This window comes from Physeter macrocephalus, chromosome 2 (genome assembly GCF_002837175.3).
Source record: "Physeter macrocephalus isolate SW-GA chromosome 2, ASM283717v5, whole genome shotgun sequence".
In the NCBI taxonomy this organism is placed as follows: domain Eukaryota; kingdom Metazoa; phylum Chordata; class Mammalia; order Artiodactyla; family Physeteridae; genus Physeter; species Physeter macrocephalus.
Window position 1 is genome coordinate 130,285,981 of NC_041215.1, and position 27,014 is coordinate 130,312,994.

A 27,014-nucleotide genomic window follows, 5' to 3' on the forward strand; every position below is an offset into this window, starting at 1 on the left:
CCTTTCATCACTTTAAATATGTCCTGCCACTCCCTACTGGCTTGCAGAGTTTCTGCTGAAAGATCAGCTGTCAACCTTTTGGGGATTCCCTTGTATGTTATTTGTTGTTTTTCCCTTTTTGCTTTTAATATTTTTTTCTTTGTATTTAATTTTTGATTGACAGCATGTGTGTCTTGGCATGTTTCTCCTTGGATTTATGCTGTATGGGACTCTCTGCACTTCCTGGACTTGATTGACTCTTTCTTTTCCCATGTTAGGGAAGTTTTCAACTATAATCTCTTCAAATATTTTCTGTCCCTTTCTTTTTCTCTTCTTCTGAGACCCCTATAATTCGAATGTTGGTATGTTTAACGTTGTCCCAGAGGTCTCTGAGACTGTGCTCAGTTCTTTTCATTCTTTTTTCTTTATTCTGCTCTGTGGTAGTTATTTCCACTATTTTATCTTCCAGGTCATTTATCCATTCTTCTGCCTCAATTATTCTGCTATTGATTGCTTCTAGAAAATTTTAAATTTCATTTATTTTGTTGTTCATCATTGTTTGTTTGCTCTTTAGTTCTTCTTGGTCCTTGTTAAGTGTATCTCGTATTTCCTCCATTCTATTTCCAAGGTTTTGGATCATCTTTTCCAAGATTTTGGATCATCTTTATTTCCGAGATTTTGGATCATTCATTACTCTGAATTCTTTTTCAGGTAGACTACCTATTTCCTCTTCATTTGTTTGGTTTGGTGGGTTTTTACCTTGCTCCTTCATCTGCTGTGTGTTTCTCTGTCTTCTCATTTTGTTTAACTTACTGTGTTTGGGGTCTCCTTTTCGCAGGCTGCAGGTTCGTAGTTCCTATTGTTTTTGGTGTCCGTCCCCAGTGGGTAAGTTTGGTTCAGGGGTCTGTGCAGGCTTCCTGGTAGAGGGGACTTGTGCCTGTGTTCTAGTGGGTGGGGCTGGATCCTGTCTTTCTGGTGGGCAGAGCCGTGTCTGGTGGTGTGTTTTGGGATGTCTGTGAACTTAGTAAGATTTTAGGCAGCCTCTCTGCTAGTCAGTGGAGTTGTATTCCTGTCTTGCTAGTTGTTTGGCATGGGGTGTCCAGCACTGGAGCTAGAAAGCAGTTCATTTTAGTTCAGAATATTAGTGTGCATTATGAGAGCCCCAGGAATTCTTCCCTAATCACTATCTCAGGATCTGTGGATGGTAATTTTCCTGTTTCTCTTTAGTATCTGGCAAACTAGAAGCTCTCCAAATGAATACAGAAGGTGATTCTGAAGAGCTAACTTCTAGCCCACTATCTTATGATGGACACGGTAATTATGAATTATGAAAAAAAACAGAAACAAAGTTCTGGTAAAGAGAAAAGGATGAGAAAAGGGAAAAGGGAGACTTAAAGGAAGAGTCAGGTGTAGGGAGGATCAATGAAAGATTTCAGAGGAAGAAGTAGAAAAAGTGGGATCAACAAGGATTCAGAAAAGAGGATCACTAGGGAAATGAAAAGTCTTCATAATTCACAATTTTGGCCCAGGAGCAGAGCTACCAACATTTGGAAATGAGAAGTGTTCCTGTGTTATGTGTTTCTCAAAAGATGTGCCAGGAGGTCCAGAAGGAAGTACTGAAAGTAAAGAAGCTAGTGACAAGATGGGTAAGGCTACCTGAGTGTGGTGAGATGGGGGTGGCTCCACTGGTAACACAGATGCAGGTTGGGTGGTGGCAGGTGGTCCAATCCATCCCAGTATCCTGATCTCTGCATTTGCTTGACCTGATCCTTTTGGGAATAACAGGGAAGCAAGAGATCATTATAAAATTGTGTTTAAGGGATGGCCCATGTTGATTATATATGGATGATGTAGTAGAAATACACTTTTAAAAATGGGAGTATATTGTTTATTACATCAGTATATTACTAATAAAGCCTTGTGATTTACAATGTTTTCTATCCCTGTCACCCAAGAAAGTCAAGTGTATGTCCACTCGTAGGTAATAGTGTCATTTTGTCACAACCTTAGAAAGGTCTCAAAAGATAACTAGTCCTGTCACTTAATTGTCAGGAGAAAAGACTTCAGATCAACTATTCTTAACCCAGCACATATTTTTGATAGATGTTCTCCAGCATGTCACTTGTTTATATAGTGATCCTGTTAAGTTTTGTACATAAGATCTTATTTAATCCTAACAAAATTCTTAAGAACTAGACAAATATCCCTGAGTAAACTGAAATACATAGGTATTGAAGAATGTTTTCCAAAGTCCCATTAAGAAATAAAGGAAGACCCAGGGCCCATCCTGGACTCTCACTTCTCAATTCAGTAGGTTTAGTTCCTTTAGAAGGAAGAGACAGATGATAACCCAAACATCTTTATAAATTCAAGCCTTTTGCAGTATGAATCATCCTAAGATTTATAACTTTTATTTATTCATTTTTGATTCCTCACCACCTGTTTTTTCTAGATACTGTGGATCTTGGAAACAACTCTACTTTGGGAAAACTCAAGAGGAAAAGAAGTAAGAGTGCATACAATTTTACTTGCTTTTGATATTAAAATGAGTTTTTAAGGCCAGTTTCATTATTATTATTTATAATAATAAATATTAATAATATGACAGCCCCATAAAGGTGTCTATATCCTAATCTCTGGAACCTGTAATCTGTTCTCTTACATGGCAAAAGGGATTTTACAGATGTAATTAAGACAGGGACCTTGAAAGGGGAGATTATCCTGGATTATTGTGGTGCATCCAATATCATCAAATGGGCCTTAAAAAATGAAGAAGTGTGTGTGCCTGGCTGTGAAGAGAGGGAGAAGTGATTATGGAAGATAGTCACAGAGAGATGCAGTGTTGCTGGCTTTGCAGATGGAGGGGAGGAAAAAGGAATATGGGTGGCTCCTAGAAGCTGGGAAAGTAAAAGAAATAGATTTTCCTCTACAGCCTCCAGACAGGAATGAAGGCCTACTGAAACCCTGATTTTAGCCCAGAGAGACCCTTGTCAGACTTCTAACTGACACAAGTGTAAGATAATAAATTGTTTTAAGTCACTAAATTTGAGGTCATTTGTTATGGCAACAATAAAAGAGTAATACAGAATCTTTGGTCATTGGAAGTGGGGTGCAGCTATAATGCATTCCTGAAAATGTGGAAGTGGCTTTGGAATTGGGCAATGGCCAGAGGGAAATTGGGTTATAAGAAGAACTTTAAGTAGAATGATAGAGAATGTCTAGATTGCCTTGAGCAGTTTGTTAGTAGAAAGGTGGTGCTGAAGACTCTGCTTGTGAGGACTTGGAAGTGAAGAACATGGTAGAGAAAACCTATATCATATTAGAGAATGTGTAAATTGTCATGAAACCACTTAGTTTAAAGGTGTCACTGAAGGAACTAAGGAGCATGTTTTTGGAAATTAAAGGAAAGGAGATCCTTATTATATAGTGGCAGAAAGCTCAGTGAAATTCTATCCTGCAGTTATGCGGAAAGCAGAATTTTTTGGATATATAGCTAAGGAGATTTCTAAGTACTGTGATAAAGGTGCAGCTGGTTTCATGTTGCTGCTTAGAGTAAACTGTGAGAGGAAAGAGATAAGTCAAGGGAAGAACTGCTCAACAAAAGGAATAAGAACTTGATGATTTGGAAAATTCTTAGCCTATTCAGATTGCAAAAGATGCTCAGATTAGGAGCTTCATTGTCAGGAAAATGTGCCCTGCAGTGACAACCAAGAGTGTGGCTGTATAACTTTTTGTTAATGCCCCAGAAGTAGTGAAAAGTCAGGGTATTCAGTCATATAACATGTTCTTGGAAGAGGTTAAGTTTGTGAACTGTAGATACCTTCAGCCATCTCAGCAGAAGTGAAAAATAGATATGTGAGTATACAGAAAGATCTGTAGATGAGACTGTTGTCTAATGGAGGAGATCCCCATGACATACATGAGAGATTGATAAGATTCTTGAAAAATTTATACCAACAGAAACAGAGATGTCCTTTTTCTAGTCCCTGGAACCTGTAATCTGTTACTTCACCTGGCAAAAGAGACTTTGATGGTGTGATTAAGTTAAGGATTTTGAGATGCGGAGATTTTTCTAGATTATTTGGGTGGCCCCCATCAAATCACAGGGGTCCTTAAAATCAGAAAACCTTTCCTGCTATGGAGAGAGGGATATGTGACTATAGAGTAATGATCAGAGAGATACAATGTGGCTGGCTGGCTTTGAAGATGAAGGCAGGGAGCAATGAGACAAGAAATGTGGGCAGCCTTCAGAAGCTGGAAAAGGTAAAGAAATGAATTATCCCCTATGGCTTCCAGAAAGGAACAGAGCTCTCTGGATTCTTTGATTTTAGCTCAGTGAGACTTAATATTTTTTCAAAAATGTTGTTGTTTTTAAAATTTTAAAGTATATGCTCTTTGCAAATTTTGGTTGATATATATCTTTCCAGATTTTTCTATGCATGTATTAACACATTTATATCATATACTAACACATTATATCATAAATCTATTCTTACTGTTATATTTCCCTTAGTTTAAATCAGTATATCATGCACAGACATTATAAACATTGATCATTTTGCCAAACTTAATTGTAAAAAGTTTCATTTCATTCTGCTTTAATTTGCATTGCTCTCATTTTTGTTGTGGTCGAGCACTTTTCATTTCTTATTGGTTGTTTGTTTTCCTTTTTCTAAAAATGGCTGATGAAAATAAATAAATAAATAAAAATGGCTGGTGTGTATGCCTTGCCCAGTATTGCTATTTTTTTTTTACCATGCTGAACAAGCATAGGAATATGTGTGTGTGTGTGTGTGTGTGTGTGTGTGTATATATATATATATATATATATATATAATTTTGCTTATGTATGTGGTTAGTATTTTGTCTCATTTGATGTTATTCTCTTAGGTTTGTTTATAGCATATTTTGTTCTAGAGAAATTTGAAAATTTTATGTAGTAAGATCTGTCAGGGTTTTCCTTTATGGCTTCTAGGTTTTGTTTACAATGTACAAAGATATTTTCCATCTCAAGATTTTAAAAATATTTATATTTGCTTCTAGAATATTTGAAGTACTTAGTGCTTTTAAATGCTTAAATCTGTTACATAGGATTCACCTCTTAGTGTGTGATGTGAGATAGTAATTACAAGGAATAACACCAACACTTTTTTTTAAATTGGAGTATAGTTGATGTACAATATTATATGTTACAGGTGTACAATATAGTGATTCACAGTTTTTAAAGGTTATATTCCATTTATAGTTATTATAAAATATTTGCTATATTCCCCATGATGTACAATATATTCTTGTAGCTTGTTTTATACCTAATAGTTTGTACCTCTTAATCCCCATCCCTATATTTCCCCTCTCCTCTTCCTTCTCCCCACTAGTAACCACTAGTTTGTTCTCTATATCTGTGTCTGCTTCTTTTTTGTTATGTTCGACTACTTTGTTGTGTTTTTTTAGGTTCCAAATATAAGTTATATAATACAGTATTTGCCTTTCTCTGTCTGACTTATTTCACTTAGCATAATTCCCTCCAAATCCATCCATATTGCTGCAAATGGCAAAAATTCATTCTTTTTTATGGCTGAGTAGTATTCCATAGTATATATATACACCACATCTTCTTTTTCCATTCATCTGTTGATGGACACTTAGGTTGCTTCCATATCTTGGCAGCGTAAATAATGCTGCTGTGAATATTGGGATACATGTATCTTTTCAAATTAGTGTTTTTGTGTTCTTTGGCTATATGCCCAGGAGTGGGATTGCTGGGCCATATGATAGTTCTATTTTTAGTTTTTTGAGAAACCCCCATACTTTTTTCCACAGTGGCTGCACCAACTTACATTCCCACCAACAGGGTAGGAGGGTTCCCTTTTCTCTACGTTCTTGCCAACTTTGCTGTTTGTATTCTTTTTGATGATAGTCATTCTGACAGGTGTGAGGTGATACCTCATTGTGGTTTTGATTTTCATTTCCCTGATGATTAGCGATGTTGAACATCTTTTCATGTGCCTATGAACACCAACACTTTTTTCTTCATGATTTTAATGCCCTTTTGTGCCTTTTCCTGTATTCACAGATCAGTGTCTGACTCTACTCTGAAATGCTGGTCAGTTTATTTTATTTTTTTAAATAGATCTTTATTGGAATATAATTGCTTCACAATACCATGTTATCAAGTCGGTTTAATTACAGTGCTTTAAAGTAAAATTTTCTATTCCTACTTGTTATACTTTTTTTTAACAAAGAAAAAAGTAAAAAAATATAATGAGAAGCAAGAGAAAAGGAGGTTTCAGAATTTCAGTAATTCTGGCTCCCTCACTGTGCATGAATTTTAGAATCAATCAAGATTTCCTCTTAATACCTCCCCAACTGCATTGGAACTTTGAAAATACATTCAATTTGGAGATAAATTTGGGTAGAAATGAGGTTTTTACATGGAGAATGAACTACTCATTTATTCAAATCACCTTTTATGTTCTTCAGCAAAGTTTTAGTTTTTTAAATAGATCTTGCACATTTTTACTTTCCTTGTCAGCTTTATTGAGCCATAATTTTCTATAATAGCACTCATCACTGTTAAGGTATGATTGGATGAGTTTTCACAAACTGACCTCGTCAGTTCTTTAAAATGTGTTGAAAGTTCCTTTGCATCCTAATTTACGTCAATATTTGTGAATGTTCTGTGCCACTTAAAAATAGTGTGCATTGAACTATTTCTTGGGATTTGGCCTCTCCCCATAAACAGAGTCTTTATCAAGCACAACTTTGTTGTTTGCTTCTTCTAAATCTTCTAAAGTAGCTTATATTCTTTCTATCAGGTTTGTATTTAGATGTGGTAAGTTCTCCCACATGGTTGTGTATTTTCCTCCTCACTACTCTGTTGTTATTCTTTAAATACTTTGAGGCTATTCATGACTGTATAACTTAGTGGATATTTTCCTTTTATTATTATACAGTGTTCCTCTTTATCCCTGTTAATGCTTTTGATCTTAAATCTCTTTTTCAGGGTGCTGATAGTGTTCCATGAACTTTTATGTTTTATGTTTTTGATGTTTTTTACTCCCTTTGCATTAAGCCCTTTTTTGCAGCCTTGTTTGAGGCCTCATGTAACAACACTTAGCTTCTTCTAAACTTCTCTGATAATCCTCATCTTTTAATAGTTAAATTTTATTTGTTTACATTTATTCTGATTCCTAATATATGTGGACTTATATATTCTATATCACTGTTCATCTTTATTTTTCTGTGTTTTTGTGTCTCTCTCCTACTTTTAAATGGACTGAGATAGAATTCTATATTCCACCTTTTTTCCCTGCTGGTTTGGCTATTAGAGATAAATTTCTGTAATCTTTTTAACCATGCCCCAATCCCCAAAGATGACAAGGATCTTAGCATGGATTCACTACAGGTTGACCATCCATCTCTACCATTTAGCTATTGTTTAACATTTTATTTTCTTTTACTTACAATTTTGAAACTACTGATATTATGATTTTTGCAGTTGATATTTACTTAAATTAAAATTTTAAAAAGTCATTTTATGTACTCATCATTGTTTCTTTTCTTTGATTTTGCTTTTTGTCTAGCTTAATTAAATCCTTTGGTTCTTTTAGTGAGTAGGCTCTAAGTGGTAAATTTTTCAAGTGTTGTACGTGCAAATTTGTCTTTTTTTTGATAGACCCAAGGTTAAAATTTCTAGGTTGGCTTTTATTTTTCATTAGTAAAATGTTTACTACATTGTCTTCTAGAATCTGTTGTGTGACTGATGCAAATTCCCCTTTTATTGTGATTGTCATTTCTTGGTAAATAATCTGTCCTTTCTCTCTAAAAGCTCTTTCTCCAACACTGAATCATGGAAAATTTAAATTTAGAGAAAACTTGGGAGAATTTTACAGTAAACACCAGAATACTTTAACATAGATTCATGTCCATCCATGTTGCTGCAAATGTCATTTTGTTCTTTTTTATGTATGAGCAATATTCCATTGTATAGATATACCACATCTTTATCCACTCATCTCTTGATGCGCACTTAGGTTGGTTTCATGTCTTGACTACTGTAAATAGCGCTGCTGTGAAAACTGGGGTGCGTGTATCTTTTTGAATTAGAGTTTTCATCTTTTCAGGATATATGCCCAGGAGTGGGGTTGCTGGATCATATGGTAGATCCAGCATTCTTGAATATAGCATTTCCATTTGAAGAGCAAGGCTTTTTGGCACTTTCTGCCTTGTAAGTCAGCACTGAGCTACTTGCCCAGCACCAGTGGTCTTCCCACATTCACACATTTTCATATCACACACAAGAAAGCAAAACACAACACAAAATCCACTGTTTCCTTAAGTCCTCTGAGAATTTCAGGCACTATATTAAACGTAAGTGAGAAGATTTGTGTTACAACTGCAAGAATACAGAGATTATTTAATGGCAGTTCTCCATATTAAAGTTGAGACTGCCTCCCAACTTCAGAGCATTTGAATTTACATAAAAACACTTGAAAAGGGAACAAATTGGTATTTGTTCAAGAGAAAGTCATTTCCTATAGTCTCCAAATCTATGCAGGGTAAAATATAGCTCAAAATCAACCTCACACTGCTACACTGGTAGTTAAGAAATTTGCCCGATTCTTGTGAACTAAGGTCTGAAAAAAATACTTGAGAACTACTGATATATAAGGTTTTGAGAATTATATTTACAGCTCTAGATAGTTAACTTTATTATGTTTTTTTTTAAGAAAAAAGGAAAGGGCATTCCTGGACAAGAGTAAAAATGAAACTTCAGAGAAACAAACATCAAAAAGGTAAGCAGCAAAGTGAAGTAGTCACACCTGTTCAGTTTATAAGGCACTGCTTATTGTCTTCTTGCAGCCAGCAGTCTCTTGAGGACAATAATAGTTTCCTAGCTACTATGTCAGTCAGGATATAGGCCAACAAGACACTTTAACAAAGAGGCCCAAAAATACAGTGGCTTCAACAAAATGGTTTATATCTCAAGTGTGTAATAGTCCAGAGCTAAATGCTACCGAGACACTGCCATCCTCAATATGTGGCTTCTTTCCTAGGTAAAGAAACATTAATTTGGAGAGATGTTCTAAAGGCTAAATGAATAAAGCAGACTGTATGTATGTGTATGTGCGTGCATGTATGTGTGTGTTAAAATACATGTATAAGCATTATTTGTTTTTATATCTCTATAAACCCTTATTTATACATATTTATCAATCTATATATAGAGGGAGACATAGATATAGATATATAGGAAAATCAATGTCAGTACATCCATGAAAATATATGCAGTAGTTGAATTTGGTCATTGGAATATAGGTGATGTTTACATTTTTATTTGTGTTTTTTAAAGGTATGTGTATATACTCAAAATATTAAACATGTTCAATTATTGCAATGGAAAAGTGTCATTGAAACAGTAAAATATACAAAAGAAAAGTCTAACAAGTTAATTGTGGCTATCTCTAGATGGTGATGTTTCATGCAATTTTTATTTTCTGAGTTTCCAATAACGTGTATATATTACTTCTAATCAGACCCCTGAAATCTTTTTCATTTTAGTAGTGGTTTAAGGAACAACTTTTCTCTAGACAATGAGGGCTAGATTTCATTTTCCACATGATTTCCGATTTTGAATCACTAGATCTATACAAGATTTTAGAGTCCAATTAAAATTTATTAATTTTCACTAATCTTTATTTCTTACATTCTTGCCAATTTACATGGCTGTACTATTAGTGCATATGTATAATATTGTTCAGCAAGAAAGAAAAAGTGGTTGCATCCATTTTAAGAATGCTTATTTTCAAAACACTAAATATTTGTATTTAATCATTATGACATTTTCATTTAGGTCTATGTTGTCCATACATAAATTCTAAACCACTTCTTTCCAAAGTATAATGAAATTTTGTATGTACTTTAAAAGTGGTCCCTCTAAGTAGAGAATGCTCTGGACACCTGCGTGAGAACCCTTGCCGTAACTTTCTTTCTTGTCTGAGTGTATAGTGCAAGAGGGTTCAGAATTCAAACCCATATTCCCTCACTTGCTTTTTTTTTTTTTTTTTGATACTTCTGAATTGAACTCTTTTCAACACATGTTCAGTGGTAGATTGATACATCCCTTATGTATTTTTACAATTAGACAGCCATAAGTTATGGTATTGTACTTTGTAATACACAGCTTATAAAGCACTTTCAAAAAACTTTAACACTTGATCTTCTGTGATAATATAGAACAACAATAGTGGGTCTGTGTTATGGAGGAAGAGACAGGGACAGAGGTTTAAGTAGATTTTCCTGGGTTTCTGGCTCCTAGTTGATGTTTTATTTCCACTATATTATACTCTCTCATAAAATTCCTCACTTGCTTTTTGTTTCACATGTCAGCTGCTGTTCGCATAACTCTGTATTTTCCCCCGCCTACCCCTAGACAACAGCAACGCTGATGGCCAACTGGCCTCGAGTGGAAAGAAGGTGAAAATGAATCTGCAGGACCCTGCCAAAATCAGGAGTAAGATTGTTTGTGCCACTTCTATTTTGCCCTGGGGGTCAATGGAAATTTTGAGGAACACAGATCTTCCTTAATTTTTTACTAGTCAAGCTTGCCAGTCAATTTGAGAGCCATGAAATCTTTAGAAAGCAACCCATTTGGAGCCAGGATTGTAAATTGTTTGCATTTATATTATAGCTCTTATCTGCCCAGGACCTAATTTCTTTTTCCTCTGAGTTTTATCTGTTTTTCATGAAAATTCCTTTACCTTATATTATTGGTTTATTAAAATGGCTAGTTGTTATAAATTGTAAACAGAAAGTAAGTTCATTCTCTCATTGCCCTTTCAAATCTACCTTCTAGGTGAGTTTTTCCTATCTTGGGCAGGTCATAGCATTTTTCTGTTCCCTTTTCACAGGAATAAGAGTCTTTTTCCAGTTATTGTGGGTCCTTTCAGGCCTGGTATTAAAACTTAAGTATTTTCTCCAATTCAAAGCACCTCCCTGCCTTCCGCCTGAGCAAGCGTGGTCTGGAACACCTGCAGTGGAGAGGTGGCATGATCGGGGTCTTCTCTCATCCTCTCTTGGCTCTGCTCCCACTCAAGAGCTGCTGGCTTGAGCCCACTCAGGATTGGGGAAGTGGACGAGAGAGGAGAGATAAGAGTGTGGAAGTGTCTTACCTGACAGGCACAGCTGTGAGATGACACTGGATAAGGAAAGTGCACAATCACTAGCTCTTTCGTCCACGAGATGCTTTCATTAACTCCGCGGTGAGGGAAGAGGCACCAGCTTGATTTTTTTTGGAAAGAAATGCAGCCTGGATAGGAGTGAAGAGCTAGGGCCGCCATAACCTGTTCCACTACTTTGGAAGGTCGCGTAGGTGGTTCGGTGCATTGCCTTTGGATGTAGGCTGTGAAGTAAGGTGACCAACTCGACCCGGTTTGCCCAGGACTTTGCAAGTTCTGCCACTGCAAGTCCTGCATCCTGGATACCCCTTAGTCCTGAACAGACTGGGGCGGCTGGTCCCCCTTTTTGGCGCTTAGTGAATTGTTCTCAACTGCTGGGACATAGTTCTACTAAGATTTTGAGAAAACAGTATTAAATTTAAAATTGTCACATTTACTTCTAGAGGTTAATACCAAACATAACAATTTTTAAAAAAATAACCTTACATGATAATCTGACTGCCACAGTATTTATTAGGGTTTGTTATGGGGTTTCAGTGTTATTAAATGGGTACTACAGCCTGGGGACACAGAAATAGTTAAATCCTGCCTTGCTCAGCCAATCTGTTTTGAAAGTAAAATACAATAGTGCTATATTATGAATTAGTGGGTTTTAAGCTCCAAATCTCCTTTTACTAGAAGCTCCAAAGACTAGAATGGACTTCAATGTATTTCCTTTTTCTCCCTACAAATATTAGGCCTAACAGATTTGATGAAAGGTAAATCCAACATACCTACTACCCAGGAAAGATATAACCAGAAGCAACAGATAGAGACAGAGAGCAAGAAAGAACTCTGCATTTGCCGGACTGTCCAAGGTTGTAATCAGAGCTTTAGTGCCAAGCCAAACTGGAATATGGGAGAGGCAAGGATGAGATGTCTGGATCTCTTCTCACTGGGCTGTGAGCATGGACCTTTAGAAGAGGAGGGAGGAAGGAGAAAGAGAACCAGAAATATCCTGGTCTTCTAGAGTATTCCACCACTTTGGCATCTTGGGTGAGAGAGGAGGTGCGGAGAGCCTCAGAAAGCCATACCTGGGTGGGTGACCTGCTATTGCCTGGTGAACCCACCTTCCAGAGGGAGGAAGTGAGAGGGAGTCAAAAGATTAACCTGCCTCTTTAAGAACTGCAATTCTGTCTTGTTAGTGGTTCTCCTTAGCCCATGGCTATACTATCCAAGTCTTCTACTTTCTTACATTTAGAAATTTCTTTACGTTTTAAGATTTCTCAAACTTAAAATTTCTTAAGTTTAGAAATCTCTGTAGGCCTCTTGTCTGAGTTTCTATTATCCTGTTAAATAATAACAGGGTGACAATTTGCAAAGTTGTGACTTGTTTGATCTCCTGATAAGGTCTAATCGTCAACATTTGTCCCTTGAGGCCATTTTGATGTTGAGGAAATGAAAACCCTCTCAGTAACTGCTTAGTCTAAAGACCAGAAAGTGGGATTAGTTTTCCAACCAATGCGTCCATTTTGGGTTTGACTGAAGGACAGAGCCTTTTTACTTTGCTGGTCTGATATATGCTCATAATCTGCTTGGAGTTTGCAGCAGTTAGGAAGGAGTAGTCTGGGAAATATTTCTTCTTGGGGTCTGTATTACCCCCCACAGCACCACCAGATGGTGGTCATTTGATGGTAGTCATTGAACACAGAAAGCAGGAAATGAATTTATCTTCCTACCTTAGAAAATAAAACACATGTGAATGATAGCAAACATACTGAGATGCATATCCACAGTCAGTGAACTTGTAAATGGCAGAACATCCTCTGCTGCAGCATCTACTGAGTCAGTCCTTAATTACTATTTGAAATCAAGGTTGTGGAGGACTCAGTTCTACCCATTCTCTTGATTAGACTTCTTCTTGTTAGTTTCTTCGATTCTAATATCTTTGTCTAAACCCAGGTGGACAAAACTCTTGGTCACATTACTAAAACTTTCAACACAAATGTACAAATAACTTCATTCTAGGTGATGTGCAGGACATGTGTCTCACCTGTGAAGCCCACCATAGGGTTTCCCTTAACTCACTTCCTTTCATTGTACATTAGTAGATGTACAATTGGCATCTATTAAGCACTCAACACATGGCTGCTTGAGACATAAATAAAATGCTGATTTCTATTATTTGTTTGTTTTCCTAATGTGGGACAATGAAAAGTAAAATATAAGATGAGTCTAAGATTTGCCATCTAATTCTTGGTGCTTAAGGACTAGGCATTATATATTTTTCTTTGTGCATTAGACAGGCTTTTGGGAAGTTACATTTCAATGGAAATTCTGTAAAGCACTAATATACACAATGCAACTGCATGTCTGTGACTGTGATTCTATTTTTCTATTTTCTCAGGGAGAAAGAGAGGCAGACAGAGACTCCACTTAACTCATAGTGACAGAGCCCCATGGAAAAAAGTTAAGTCAAGAGGTAAAGAAGAAAAGGGGAATACACTCTCAATAATTATGCAGCTAATTTCCTGTGCTTCACTCTGTGTTTTTACTGATAAATCCATTTCCCTAATTGCTTTATGTAGCTTTACTAACTGTTGGAAAACGTATATGATTTGGTCCATTTTCAAAATTTGTATGAAAGAAAAAGAAGATAATTCCACAAACAAGTAACTTGGTGACAGATCTAAACCAGACCCAATGGGTCCAGGGGGTACCACAGTGATGCTTGTCTTCGCTGAACTGATAACTTTCAAGCTGGAAATAGTCTGCTTTCATATAAAGGGCACATATACAACCCACACATTATTTAGCAGACCCTTTTCCTGCTACACAGAGAGTCAGAGGTTGCACACCACGGGTGGCCTGGAGTGGTAGTCAGAAGTCTGTCATTCTCTTCTTCTGACTGTGTGGGCTTGGACCTGTCACTTGACAGCTTTTGCTTCAGTTTCTTCATCTGTAAAGCAAGAGAGTGAATTAGGCCCACACCATCCTTCTCAGTTCATCCCAGTTCTACTAGCCTACTACCTCAAAACTGGACCATGGACAGCTCCCTCTTTTCCCATCATGGCACTACACTACAACTTTGGCTGGAGGATCAGCATCAGTTACACATCCTCCTTGAGCTAGTTTGAAGACCTTTCACCCCTACTTCTGTGGAATCAGGTCTCTAGCAGCCCTCCCCCCCATGCAACTTGCAGATTATCCTAGAGCTTCCTGAACTCCTCTTTCAGCTAAGGAGAAAGCCGATGTGAGGGAGAAGTGAAGCAAAGCAGAGAACACAAAGAGAAGGCAGACGTCACCTCCATTAGGTTCCCCCATCATTACTCTCTCTCTGCTCACTAACCAGAGATCAAATAGGGAGATGCAAGTACAGTCTCTCACTTTGCTCCAGCTACCTAACTGCAGTGAAATAGTATAACTGGAGGCTCCCTTCAGAACATGATGCAGCTATACGTTTCATTGTCATGTGAGAATCAGTGGGGCAGACTGGACTGGGAGCTAAGACAGTTTTACTGAAGCCCGATTTCTCTGTTAACACATTCTGTTTTGTGTGAGATTTGAGGGATGAGGTAGAGGTAGACATTCTGTAGTTATGTATCAAAAATGCCACATGGAAGAAAGATTTTGACTCTAGAGGTTTATGGAATAAAGCTTTCTAAGTTCCTCCATACCTTTATAGGAACAAACTCAGCATGGGAGAAGCAGTACGTGTGCAATTGAAAATGAGACAATGAAGGAATCTTCTCTTTCAGGGCAAAGAAAGTGCAGACATGAAAAAGTGGATTTTCACTCTCAGATACTTCCTGTGACCTGTGGTAAGGTGAAGGGGATGTTACATAAGAAGAAATTGAAAGAAGGTGGGTTTTATGGTCTATTTGCAACTCCTATCTGAAGGGATCACGAGAAGTAAAGGAATTATCCATGTGAATTACACATAGTTGAAGGAATTGGGACAGTGGTTTGGCTTGAGAGAAGGAGGAAGGGATCCCTAAGTTGCTATTTTCACACTTTAAGAAATCATACGTATTAGGTGCTTACTCCCACGTGAAAGTGTCCATGGGGAGGCCAAAGAGAAGTGAAGCAGAAATAAAAGGGAAGAGGCCCTCAGCCTCCAACTTCATATCCTCTCTCCCTCTGGAGGATTATCACCAGGGCAGGTGCTTGATGTAGTAAGGACAGAACAGAATTCAGAATCAGACAACCTGAGTCCCAGCCTCAGCTATGCCGAGAGGGACTGATTCAGCCAAGTAGAGGATGGGACCATTCTGACCCTGAAATTCTTCATCTAAAAAAGAAATCATTAAAAACCTGCTTCATGGTGTAGCTGTGAGGAAATAATGTACATAATTGAGGTAAAGTATTTAAACAGCTTAACCGAGATACAGTTCACCACTGAGAGTGTACAACTCAATGTTGAGTTTTATTTGTATATTCACAAGATGGTACAGCCATCACCACAATCTAATTTTAGAATATTTTTGTCAGAATATTTTTTCACTAAAGGAGACTCCATGTCTATTAGCAATCAATGCCCATTGCCACCTAACCCCACCCCACCACCCAGCCCTAAACTGGGCTAACCTATTTCCTCTCCACTAATCTATTTTCTGCTCCGTATATTGGCCTATTCTAAGTATTTCATTTAAACGGAATCATATAACATGTGCCCTTTTGGGACTGGCTCTCTCACTTAAGATTATGTTTTCAAGATTCATCCATGTAACAGTATGTATTGGAACTTCATTCCTTCTTATTGCCCAATAATATAATATTCCATGGTATATATATACCATATTTTGTTTATCTTTTCATCAGTTTGGATTGTTTCCACTCTTTCACTATTATGAATAATGCTGTTTTGAACATTCATGTACAAGTTTTTGTGTGAACATATGTTTTTAATTCTTTTGGGTATATACCTAGGAGTGGAATTGCTGGTTCGTATGATGATTCCATGTTTAACCTACTGAGGAAACACCAAAATGTTTTCCACAGTGGCTGTACTGTTTTATAGTCCCACCAGCAATATATGAGGGCTCCCATTTCTCTACTTCCTTGCCAACACTTGTTATTGTCTGACTTTTCTATGATGGCCGTCTTAGGGGGTGTGAAGTGGTATCTCATTGTGGGTTTGACTTGCATTTCTCTAATGACTAGTGATGTTAAGCATGTGATTATCTTTTATACATAACTTAAATTTTCCATTGGATAACATTTCACAATTATTTTTAATATCAGCTATCCATGATTTCAGGGATGGGAACATCTCTGCTCAGTAATGCCATTAAACTGGATGAAAAGTGTAATAAAGGGCACAGATGCCGCTGTGGTGCCGTTCTGAGCTGCAGAGCCCCCATTGGAGATCTTAGTCCCAACCTGAGGTTCCCCAAAGTCCATAGGAGATTCTGACTTGTTCTCTATCCCTAGCAAATTGAAATGGTCTCACTCTTCAAAATCACTTCCTTTTTCTTCGTAGGTGATTTTGACCTACTTTTAAAAGGTTGATTTTGATGGTAATTATCAGTTTGTTGTTGTTGTTGCACATTGGTTAAAGAAATGTTGCCACAAAGCAGTAAAGTATCCTTTGAGGGGACTTAAAGGCTAGGTTTGAGGATTCTGAAGCCTGAAAGGGGCGGCTAGACTCGCCTGTTTTAGATCTTGAGACCAAATTGGGTGGGTCCAGATCCAGTGTGTTGGGAGCCCACCATCTGAAAACAAAGAGGGCTAAAGACTAACTTACCCTGGTCTTACAGGAGTTTGGGTGAAGTGTATACGGAGTGAGAATGGAGGCTGGTTCACCCCCAGGGAATTTGAAATCAGAGGCGGCCATGAAAGATCCAAGAACTGGAAGATAAGTGTTCGCTGTGGTGGGATGCCCCTACGTTGGCTGATCGAGGTATTCCAGTGACAGGGATGGGAGATGTGACTTTCCTTGCTGTGCCCCAAGAATAAGGTCACTATTTGCTCACCAAATATTTGTTATGGCTAAAGCCCAGATGAGTTATAGCTAAAGCCCAGCTGCCTCTGAGTTTATCCTCTCACCTGGGGAGAGGTGTTCCACATTCCTAACCTCAGTACAATGCAGCACATCACTGTTGTAAAAGGGGCTCTGTCAGGATGGATGGATGCAGGAGCTTGGAGGAAGGAAAGGTCATTCTGACTCAGGTGCATGCAGACAGCTTTATGCACTGAAAGAAGAAGACAGTTTACAATCAAACAAGTGGGAAGAAGTTACTCCAGACAAAGAATGGCACGAAAACCAGAACCATGGTTGAGGTAGACGTATTGTATGTGATGAGGCGTAATCCGTCAACTGGAGTTGTTTATGGAGGGATTTAATGCCAGGCTAAGATGTTTAAACTCACAATGTAGACAATGCAAGATCAGTGAAGTCTTCTGAGGTGTGAAATGACATATTTAAAATAGTGTTTTAGGTGGCCGTGGGGCCTTGAAATGACTTCAGTGTCTTTCAGCCCAAGAAACCTACACTCAACATGCAAGGCTCAGCTCAAATGCCATCTTTCCCTGAATATTCCCGGAGTGACCTGACCCTGACCGTCCCTTCCCTAGGCTTCCTGAGCCCATTACTAAGGCCTTCCTTTTACTGTTTTATTCTCATCCTTCCATGCCTCCCCTTTTTCTCTCTAGACCCCTCTTGGGTTTGTCCATCTTTGTGTGCCCAAGATTGGCCAGAATGTCTGGCACCAAGTAGGCATGGGATAAGTGTGTGTTGATTGACTAGCCCTGGTAGAGGGACTCAAGCTTGAGTGACACTGGTGGAGATGGAGAGGAGGTGAGAGGTGTCAAAGAGATTATGAAGGAAAACCTCTTAAAGTTAGGGAAAAAAAGCACAGGAGGAAAAAAAAGTTCTAAAGATGATTTTTAAGCTACCACTGATTGAATTCTAGAAGAAGTACAAGTGAGAAGAGGGAGATGATTTCTCATTTAGACACCTTGGCTTTGGGCTGACAGTGGGACATCCAGGTAGAAATATTTGGGAGGACGTTGGAAATGCGAGACTCACAGGCCAACCATATACTTAGATCTTTTTATCTTTCAGAAAAGATTTCTCCATAACCCTCCAAGGAAATATGGCAAGATAAGAAAGGTGATTATTGCATAACTTTCTACAGGTTCTCATCACGTAACTGATTTTTCATGCACTCTGTATTATTCTGTGGTTTCTCAACTGGGTAATTATTATTAAGCTTCTTCCAACACCCCACTCCCACCTTTTAAAAACTTTCAGTATGCACCTTCAGTGTTGCTACTTTGAACACTATGTTGTATATATGGCAAGATCTTCTTCGAATGGTAAACCATCTGAGATGGAGGTGATAAGGAGCCATCAAAACAGACCTCATGGATGTGCTTTAGCTATAGATGCAGATGTAAGGGTGTCAAAGTTGTAAAAGAAAGCATGATGCTGGAATACAGAAAAATATATCATAATAAGGTGATAGGGTCATCTTCAACTCAAACCCAGATTTTTTAAATCAATGTTACTATTTCCTAACTTTAATGAAATCTGATGGAGCAAAGGTTTATTCACAGTCTAAGTAGAGGAGGGGCTGACCTGGAAAATTGTTTACTCTGATGCCACTCTTTCAGCTCCTCAAGGGGGGCTGTGCAGACCTCCCTTCTGTCTATGAAAGTGATTCCTTCCTCTATGGAGGCAACAAACAAATATGTACGGTGCAGTGTAGATTCAGGACATGGTGATGGTTTTTCCAGGGTTGGGTATGAATGAGAACTTGAGAAGAAGGAGGAGGTGAGAAGTGCCATTCTTACACACTTCATGTAGGAATGGCCATTCAAGACGTTCACAGACTTCTAAGGCAGGTCAGACGTAGCTGGCCAATGGGACTTCATCTTCCACTGGGAATGTGAGGTCCAGGCCTTTACATTATCTGATGTTCTGAACGGTTTGAACTCTAAGTCCTTGGGACATTTCACCCACTGGATTTCCTAAAGGGAAACTATCATATTATTTGCCCTACTTAGTGAGTATATTAAAGACTAGCATCTGTAGTACCATTCCCCAGGTGCCAAGAGTTACTCAGTTAGATTACCCACGTAAGCTGACAACGTCCTACCAACAGATTCTACCCTTATTTGTGGGTGCAGCACTTTTTAGCAACAACCGGCAGTTACCTCTATATCTTGCATCTCCCTATGAGAAAGAACAGAAGCTCCCTAAGTGGCGGATCTCAGGACCCATTACTACCTCCGTGGGTCCTCTGTGCCTCTCAGAACCTCTCTTGCCCCTTGGCTTCTGGAATCTTCAGTGTCACTCTCAGCACCACATGACAGCTTCCTGTCTCCTCACAAAGGTCACTAACACCTTTTGATGACAGCTGCTGTGTTGTAAAATAATCTGATATGCACCTTTAGAACAATCTTTTTATTGTAGGCTAATATTTGCTTAGGAGATAGCAAGTAATCTGTTCCTAAGTGAAATGATACTCATGTATTCCCTTATCCAACATACGATGATTGAGTGCATACTAAATGCCCAATGGTCATGAGAAGATTGAAACAGTATCTCTGACCTCAAGGATTGTTTCAACTTCATTGTCTAACATGGAAGAATAACTGATGGGGATGGGTGGTGAACTTCAGGCCACACAGAAACGTGGACAGTGACGTGGACACCTCTCAGATCATTTTCCCCTGGATCACGCTTTTTTCCATGACCACTCTGCCCTGGGCTGCAGATAAAAGCTGAGGCTGCCTGTGTCCTAGAGGGAAGGAGGTCAGGTCATTCTACTGAATATTGGAATGCAATGTAAAGTTAGTGGGTGGTAGTCAGTTAAGTCAGCTAGCTGACTTTTTGGGATTCAGAGGGAGGGAAGAGGAGGGTGACCTTCTGGAAGAAGAGTTGCAACCCTGGGAAATGTGGGCACGTTTTATCTTTGGGGCTGTGCCCTAGGAGACCTGTGATAGGTGGTGACATTCTTCTCTGGGACACTTGCATGGATGCCAGGACTCTGGGCCCTGTGGTCGCTGGAGCTATTGACGATGACTCCTCGGCCTGATAACTCACGGCAGCTCCTCCAGGTGGCAGGACATTTTCTGATATAGTGAAAAATGCCTCAGGGCCTCTCAAAGCAAGAACACCAGCAGAGTTTCTCCAACTCCATCTGTGGCAACCAGGGCCAGACTCCCTGCGTGGCTTCACAAAACCCCACTTTGCCTCTGAGAGCCAGGGAATAGAACTTGCTTTGGGCCAAACAGTGGTACTTTGGTACTTTTTATTTTCCAAGTAGATACGTGTATCCATAAAAACAGGTATGGAGTAATGGGTAAACCGTGTCTTGGATCCCTCAACAGATTGCTGTTTGAGTAAGTGATGGATGCATACATCGCATGCAATATTGTCCTTTAATCTTTCTCTCTTTCATGCAGAAAAGAGTACCGAAGTCTCACGACAATACTTTAGATAACCTTTGTGTAAGTACTAACGCCCACCTGTAACCCCAGGGTAATGCAGGCCTTTCCCTCGGCACATTCTCTGAGCCGTCACTGCATTTCCCTGAGGCACGCTCACACTCGGGTGCAGCATGTTGCTGTGTGTGATGAGCAGGGAACAGCAGATGCATCACCCACATCAGGTACATGGTTCTGGCGTTGGGTGTCTCAGCCTGAAAGCATCCTTTCCATTTGTTCAGTGGAAACCTTCCCATTTCCTCATTTCCCCTGAAAGTGATTCTGGGAGGCAGAGCCTGAGACCGCTGGGGTCTCTAGAGCCTGGGCTTGAAGTAGTAATGGGTGCAGCTGGCCTGCAGATGAGGAAATTTGAGGGGAAAACAGCAGTTTAAAGAAGGCAATAAGGAAGGAAAGGAAAATCCCAAACATCTGTTCCAAGGTACAGGTAGAGCTAGATGGTTTTAAGCATCAACCAGAAGGAACAGGCCAGGCCAACCTGGCAAGTTAAGGTGTGAACCCTGTTGTGAATCCTGCAGAGAAATGCACTCAGGGCTAGTGGGTTCTTTACGGAAGCCCTGTATCCAATCTTGAGGGAGCCGTCATGGTGCTGAGCTGGTCACCACATAGCAAATCACGGGGCATTTTTACTCAAACTGGTACCATATGGCTGGATGCTTTAAGGTCTGCTAAAATTATGGATGACTCCACTCTCTAAGTTGAATCATATTTTGATGCCCTTCATTGCAACAAGGTGGACATTTTAAGCAGAGTCACCTTTGCACAACTCCAGGGGGAAGCACTCACATGGGTTAGTATGCAGTAATACTGATACACAACGTCCAAAAGAGGAGGGATAGTCAAGTAGTTTTACATATAGTTTACCTCCAAAGCAATCCCCCCAACAATATTTAGATCTTATCCACACTCTTTCTGACCCTTGGCCAACTGAAGGATTCTTTAGTCATCTAAACAGTGCTGGAGTCCAGTGTTTGTGTGGCTTGTTTGGGATGGATATAGACACAGAGGGTCGGGTCTCACAGCCCACGGCCAAGAGTCCATGGGGAGGAGATGGCAGCTGTTCCAGCAAGAGTACCTTCATTGCTGTTACTAATCTTTCCTGGGACTGATATTACAGGCCAATGCAGGCCTATAATATCCCCTTTGCTCAGGGTAAGTCTCAACTTAGGCTGAAACTAAGACCTTTGGAAAATAGTACTGCCCAGATGCCACCCTAGAGGAAATTCTGTTCATCAGTCTAGGCTATGACTTGGACATTGGGATTGTTTAAAACTCCCCAGATGATTCTGATACGCAAAATTACCCATTCCGTGAATTAAAGAAGAACATCAGTGGATCTGCCCCGCCCGGACAAATTGATTCAGAATTTCTGGCGTAGGGACCAGGGCATTAGTATTTTATATACTCTGCCCTGAAAGTTCTAATGTGCAGCTGGACTAAGAAACAAAGAGGTAGATAACTCTGCTAAAAAAATACACAAATGTGAGGTTCTTAGACGTTGGTTATATTTGTTATTCCTTGTTCTTCTGGGAAGAGGGGTCATCACTTTCTAGAGAACGATGATGGTAAGTGTCTACACTGATGAGAAAAAACATGGCCCCGTGACTCCATGTCAGAGCAGTCTCAGTCTCCAATTGGGGGGTGTCCTTGAGGAGCCCCAGAACATTGAATGGGAGCTTTTGGCAAAATGGTCCTTGGAGCTAGCACTTCCTCATATATGGCCATTTCAAAACCAAAAGAAACGGCCAGGATCCCAATTCACCCAACACAAGTAGTTTCACGCAAAAGCCCAGAACAAGACTCAAAATAATTGTTAAAATAATCTTGTATTACTTTCCACACTAAGTTTAATCCCCCTTATTAAATTCTCAATATATCACCCTTCAAGGAGTCAATTTAACTTAACCCTTAACTGGGTTAAGGCCCAGTTATTGTGGTATAGACAAATGCATTTAACACTTTATTTCAGGACCTTATTTTATCTGCAAGGTAATAAAGTTATTCAGATGCCTAAAAAATCGTCTTGTTTTGTTGCTAGCCTTTCAGTGTTAGAGTCTCTGGTTTTAAAGGGAAGACTTTTCTGGTCTGACACACAAGCCCTTCCTCCTGAATTTCACTGCAGACCACAATTTCTGCTTCTGAAATCGTCACGCTATGCTGTTCTTTAATATCTCAGGGAGAAGCATATAAGTGTCCATTCAGATTCACACAGAGGCAATGCGTTCTAGATTCCCCTAGTTCTGGCCTTCTGGGGGTCTCACCAGGGATAGAGATGTTGTTTTACCTTCTAGCTGGGAAACTCAGATGTGTGTGAGACGTGCCGGGATGGAGGAAAGCTGTTTTGCTGTGATACTTGTTCGAGATCTTTTCATGAGGACTGTCACATCCCACCTGTGGAAACTGAGAGGTTCGTGAGATGCAGCCCCTCCCTTCTTATTAGGGACCCTTCCTCCTGCCGTACACACTCTCCCTACAGAGTTCTTACTGTGTCTAGATGGGGAAACAGCAGGGCCATAGGTACAGGGTCCAGCAGTATGATCCAGGGAGCTGTTCCGAGATGCTGGCAGCGGCAGTTTCATGCGTTGTGCTCTCCTCTAGGTCGGTAGCCAGGCCCTTGGCCCACATACTGCTACTGTCCTTTCCTAGAAGCTTTCCAGCATGGACTGCTGTTCATGGGGGTGGAAATGCCACTTGTTTGTGTTCTGCACTGATGCAGAAAAGGCAGGAAACATGGGCTGGTTCCCTCATTTTGCCACATTCTTAATGGCTGAGGGAAGCCCGAAGCCCCCCCAGGGGTTAAGGCCCAGTCTCGACACTCAGGCCTGGCGGGCAGGGTTCCTTGTGCTTCCAGAAACAGACAGAGAAAGAAGAGCCCACTACTCATCCTGACACCACCTCCATGCCCTGAGCCCTTGTTGCTCCTTCGATGGGATGAGGGTCATTGGCTCAGACCCCACGCGGGGTTCTTGGAGACTCTGGAGGTGCCCCCTTCCTCCTCCAGCTGTGTCCGTCAACATTCCCGAAAGGAGGACAGTATCAGGCATAGGAGTGATGACTGTTTCCAGGGACCTTGCCCTCACTCACTTATGTCTGGCCCCTTAGGAGCCTGTGGAGTTGCACCTTCTGCAGGATAAAGGAGTCTTCAGGAAGCCAGCGATGTCTCGGGGAATCTGAAGTCCTGGCAAGGCAGATGCAGCCCGAGGAGCAGTTGGTGAGTCGGATGGGAACCCCAGTTCTTCCCTCACGTGAGAGAAGTCAAATAGGCAGGGTCAGGAGAAAGGCAACCAAAGGGTGTGAGCCGTGACTCAGTCACACTGAAATCACACCAGAACTTGTTTGCATGTCTGTTTCCAAGAGCCATCCATGCTTGGGGAAACTTCCAGATACTGGTGTGAGCCATGCCTCTGCCTGGGCATGTATATGGGCTCATTGTCTCCAAGCTGCTTGTCACTCACAGCCACCTTCTTTTGCAGAAATGTGAGTTCCTCCTCTTGAAGGTGTATTGTCATTCAGAGAGCACCTTTTTTGCGAAGATTCCATACTACTATTACGTAAGTAACCATAACAAACTGTGATTACAGGCTGCCGTGATGTTACCCCACCTTGAAACAGGTACCCGTGGGATTGCAGATCAGAATCCCATGGGAGTGAGAGCACGAGCTGCTGTTACCTTTACCTTTTTGTATTCCTACTGGATTTGATGGGAATCCACAGGAGGCACACATTGAACTCTGCCAGTAATTCTCCCATCGATCGTTGGTTTTCACTAGATTAAAGAGGCTTCTAAAAACCTAAAGGAGCCCATGTGGTTGGACAAGATCAAGAAGAGGCTGAATGAGCAGGGTTACTCCCACGTGGAGGGGTTTGTGCAGGACATGCGTCTCATCTTCCAGAACCACAGGGCATCTTACAAGGTAAGTGGTTCTCCCTGCTTCCATTTCATTTTCTGTCCATTGAGCCACTCTGCCCTCATTTTCTGGTGCCTGGGAAATTTTAGTTTCCCCCGTCCGATGAAACCTGCAAAGCAAGAGTTCCGGAAGTCAGTGACTTTTCCCTTCAAGACTGGAGCTCAGCAAGGCGTAGTAGCGGTGAATCAGAAGGTGTCCCTGCAACCAGAACCCCAGGCCCCAAAGAGCTCAGCTCCAAACCCAGGGAGAAGAGACTTGCATCTTAAAGTCACATTGTGCTTCTTATCTCTCCCCCAAAACACTCAATCTGACCTCTTCAGAAATCCCAATCTCCAGATTCCACTCCATGTGAATGGATCATATAGTTGAACAGGAGTCACCAGAGGGGAACAGAAGTGACAATGGAAAAGGAAGATCATTGATCTAACTTAAAAGCAATCTGTACTATTTGCACTGTTACAAAGAGCATAGATTACTCTTCTGACTCTCACTGAAATCAATAACCCAACCTAATAAGTAAGAGTCCCCAAGTGTGGATATGATTTCCCATTTCTATCTTGTTAATAAGAAACAGTCATGCTCTTAGGAAACATGTTGCTCTTCGCTGCGTGAGTTTCTTAGCATAACCTGGTTCATATAACTTAGGGTGTCTAAGACAAGAGAACTGATCATTCTCAATTACAAGGTGGCCAATGACACTGATAATGAGGAGCCTGATTTTTGTGTTCATTTTATTTTATTTTTTTTCCAGTTCAATGACTTCGGCCTAATGGGACTTAGACTGGAGGCAGAATTTGAGAAGAATTTCAAGGAAGTGTTCACTATTCAGGAAACAAACGAGGACAGTTCACTGGAATAGTGGATGTTGTTAGTGTCCTGGAAAACCCCTTTTGGAGTAGACTTCCCATCCCCCAGCCGCATGGAAGGCTGGCTGCTTCTGCTGCCCCTCCCCAGAGCATTGCCTTCAGCCAAATGCAGCCAGCTTCACCTGGAGGGTTACACTTCCTTGGCCTGGGGGCCAGCCTCCAGTGCCAAGGTGGACTCAGCCTTGTGTTACGATTCATGCTCCTGTGTTCCTCATGAGATCAGGCTGGAGCTAGTCTGTGGCTGTGATCACGTCCTTGCTTAGCTTTTCCTACAGTCCTGCTTCCCTCCCCGCTTTCTCCCAAAGAAACTCACAATAAATCACTTACTTAAGAGACTTTATCTCAGGCTCTGCTTCTAGGGAACCCAGCTTAAGGTAATGGTCCTAGCAAGCAGGCTGTAAGGGTAGGTTCTGGATTTGGATCACGGTCTGGCCAGATGGTGACGGGTGGCGTATTGCTGGTCCCTGGTGCGCTCTAATAGTGCTGTTGCCAAACTTGCATCTTTGGGAAACTCGATGAGATAAAGAGGATTTCACTAGCTTTTGAAATCGGCATTCACAAAGGGAGAAACGATAAATGGAATTGTAGATTTTGGTGGCTATTGCTAAGTGCCACTAACACATTGAAAAGAATAAATGACAGCCTTAAATCTATTAGTCGAAGCAAAGACACCCTTACAACTGCAGATGGAAGGCAGACAAAAGGAAGGCCTGACACAGGTCCCAGCTTTAAGAATGGCAGAACATAGGAGAAGACTGAAGTCTGAACTGGGATGGCCTCCTGTGCCAAAGGCAGAGCCCTGGTAAAGGAGTGCAGTCCTGAATCAGAATCAGCCTTTCTAGGTAGATGCAAGTGAGAACCTTGAGCTCCAGGTCTCCCTCAACACCCAGGGCCTTGCAAAAGAATTCCCTACCCTTTGTTGGAAGACAGACCCCCTACCCTACCCCATCCTGATCTTGCTTGAATGAAGACTGCAGAGTCCTCCCAGCATGACCCCACTGAGAAGGTCCTGGGTTGTCCTGCCAGCTGAAGAGAGCGTTTACCCCAGTGGAGCTGCAGGACTGGCCAACATGTACCAGCAGTTACCAGGAGATTGTGTCTGGGGGGTGGGTCCTGGACAAAGAAGGGGAATATGAACCTGGAAAAGGGAAAATTGTCAACACAGAAGCACTCTCCTGTGTCAAGAAGTTTAATTAGCCTGGCAAGGGCCAAAGGGGATGAATCAAGTATGCTCCTGGGTGGCTCTTAAAGGCTTATATATGTGTGTGTGTGTGTGTGTGTGTGTGTGTGTATATATATTTTTTTCTATTCCTTTAATTTTGGAATAAAGATGGCTGTTCACTAAACTTACTGTGGTAATCATTTCCTGATGTATATAAGTCAAATCATTATATATGCCTTAAACTTATACAGTGCTGTATGTCACTTATATCGCAATAAAACTGGAAGAAAAACATTTAATTAAAAAATTTAATTTAAAAAAAACTTGGGGGGCTTCCCTGGTGGCGCAGTGGTTGAGAATCCGCCTGCCGATGCAGGGGACGCGGGTTCGTGCCCCGGTGCGGGAGGATCCCACGTGCCGCGGAGCGGCTGGGCCCGTGAGCCATGGCCGCTGAGCCTGCGCGTCCGGAGCCTGTGCTCCGCAACGGGAG

The 27,014-nt window shown here is 40.6% G+C and overlaps 1 protein-coding gene across 9 annotated transcripts in view; it reads left to right on the top strand.

The window, feature by feature from the left end:
- Positions 1-25,474, top strand: part of LOC102975826 (nuclear body protein SP140-like protein) — a 75,092-nt gene extending 49,618 nt beyond the window's left edge. For 2 of the 9 annotated variants that reach the window (XM_028482478.2, XM_028482486.2), the window contains 15 exons: positions 1,207-1,293; positions 1,509-1,625; positions 2,432-2,485; positions 8,709-8,774; positions 10,412-10,492; positions 13,543-13,617; positions 14,894-14,998; positions 16,895-17,037; positions 18,202-18,249; positions 20,550-20,594; positions 22,880-22,995; positions 23,691-23,799; positions 24,062-24,139; positions 24,359-24,502; positions 25,248-25,474. In XM_028482478.2, coding sequence (XP_028338279.1) covers positions 1,207-1,293; positions 1,509-1,625; positions 2,432-2,485; positions 8,709-8,774; positions 10,412-10,492; positions 13,543-13,617; positions 14,894-14,998; positions 16,895-17,037; positions 18,202-18,249; positions 20,550-20,594; positions 22,880-22,995; positions 23,691-23,799; positions 24,062-24,139; positions 24,359-24,502; positions 25,248-25,355 — 1,376 coding nt within the window. In that variant the 3' untranslated portion in view covers positions 25,356-25,474. The remainder of the gene's footprint in view (positions 1-1,206; positions 1,294-1,508; positions 1,626-2,431; positions 2,486-8,708; positions 8,775-10,411; positions 10,493-13,542; positions 13,618-14,893; positions 14,999-16,894; positions 17,038-18,201; positions 18,250-20,549; positions 20,595-22,879; positions 22,996-23,690; positions 23,800-24,061; positions 24,140-24,358; positions 24,503-25,247) is intronic. The other 7 variants (XM_028482487.2, XM_028482494.2, XM_028482493.2 and 4 more) reach the window with 5 other exon arrangements.
- Positions 25,475-27,014: the final 1,540 nt, after the last annotated feature.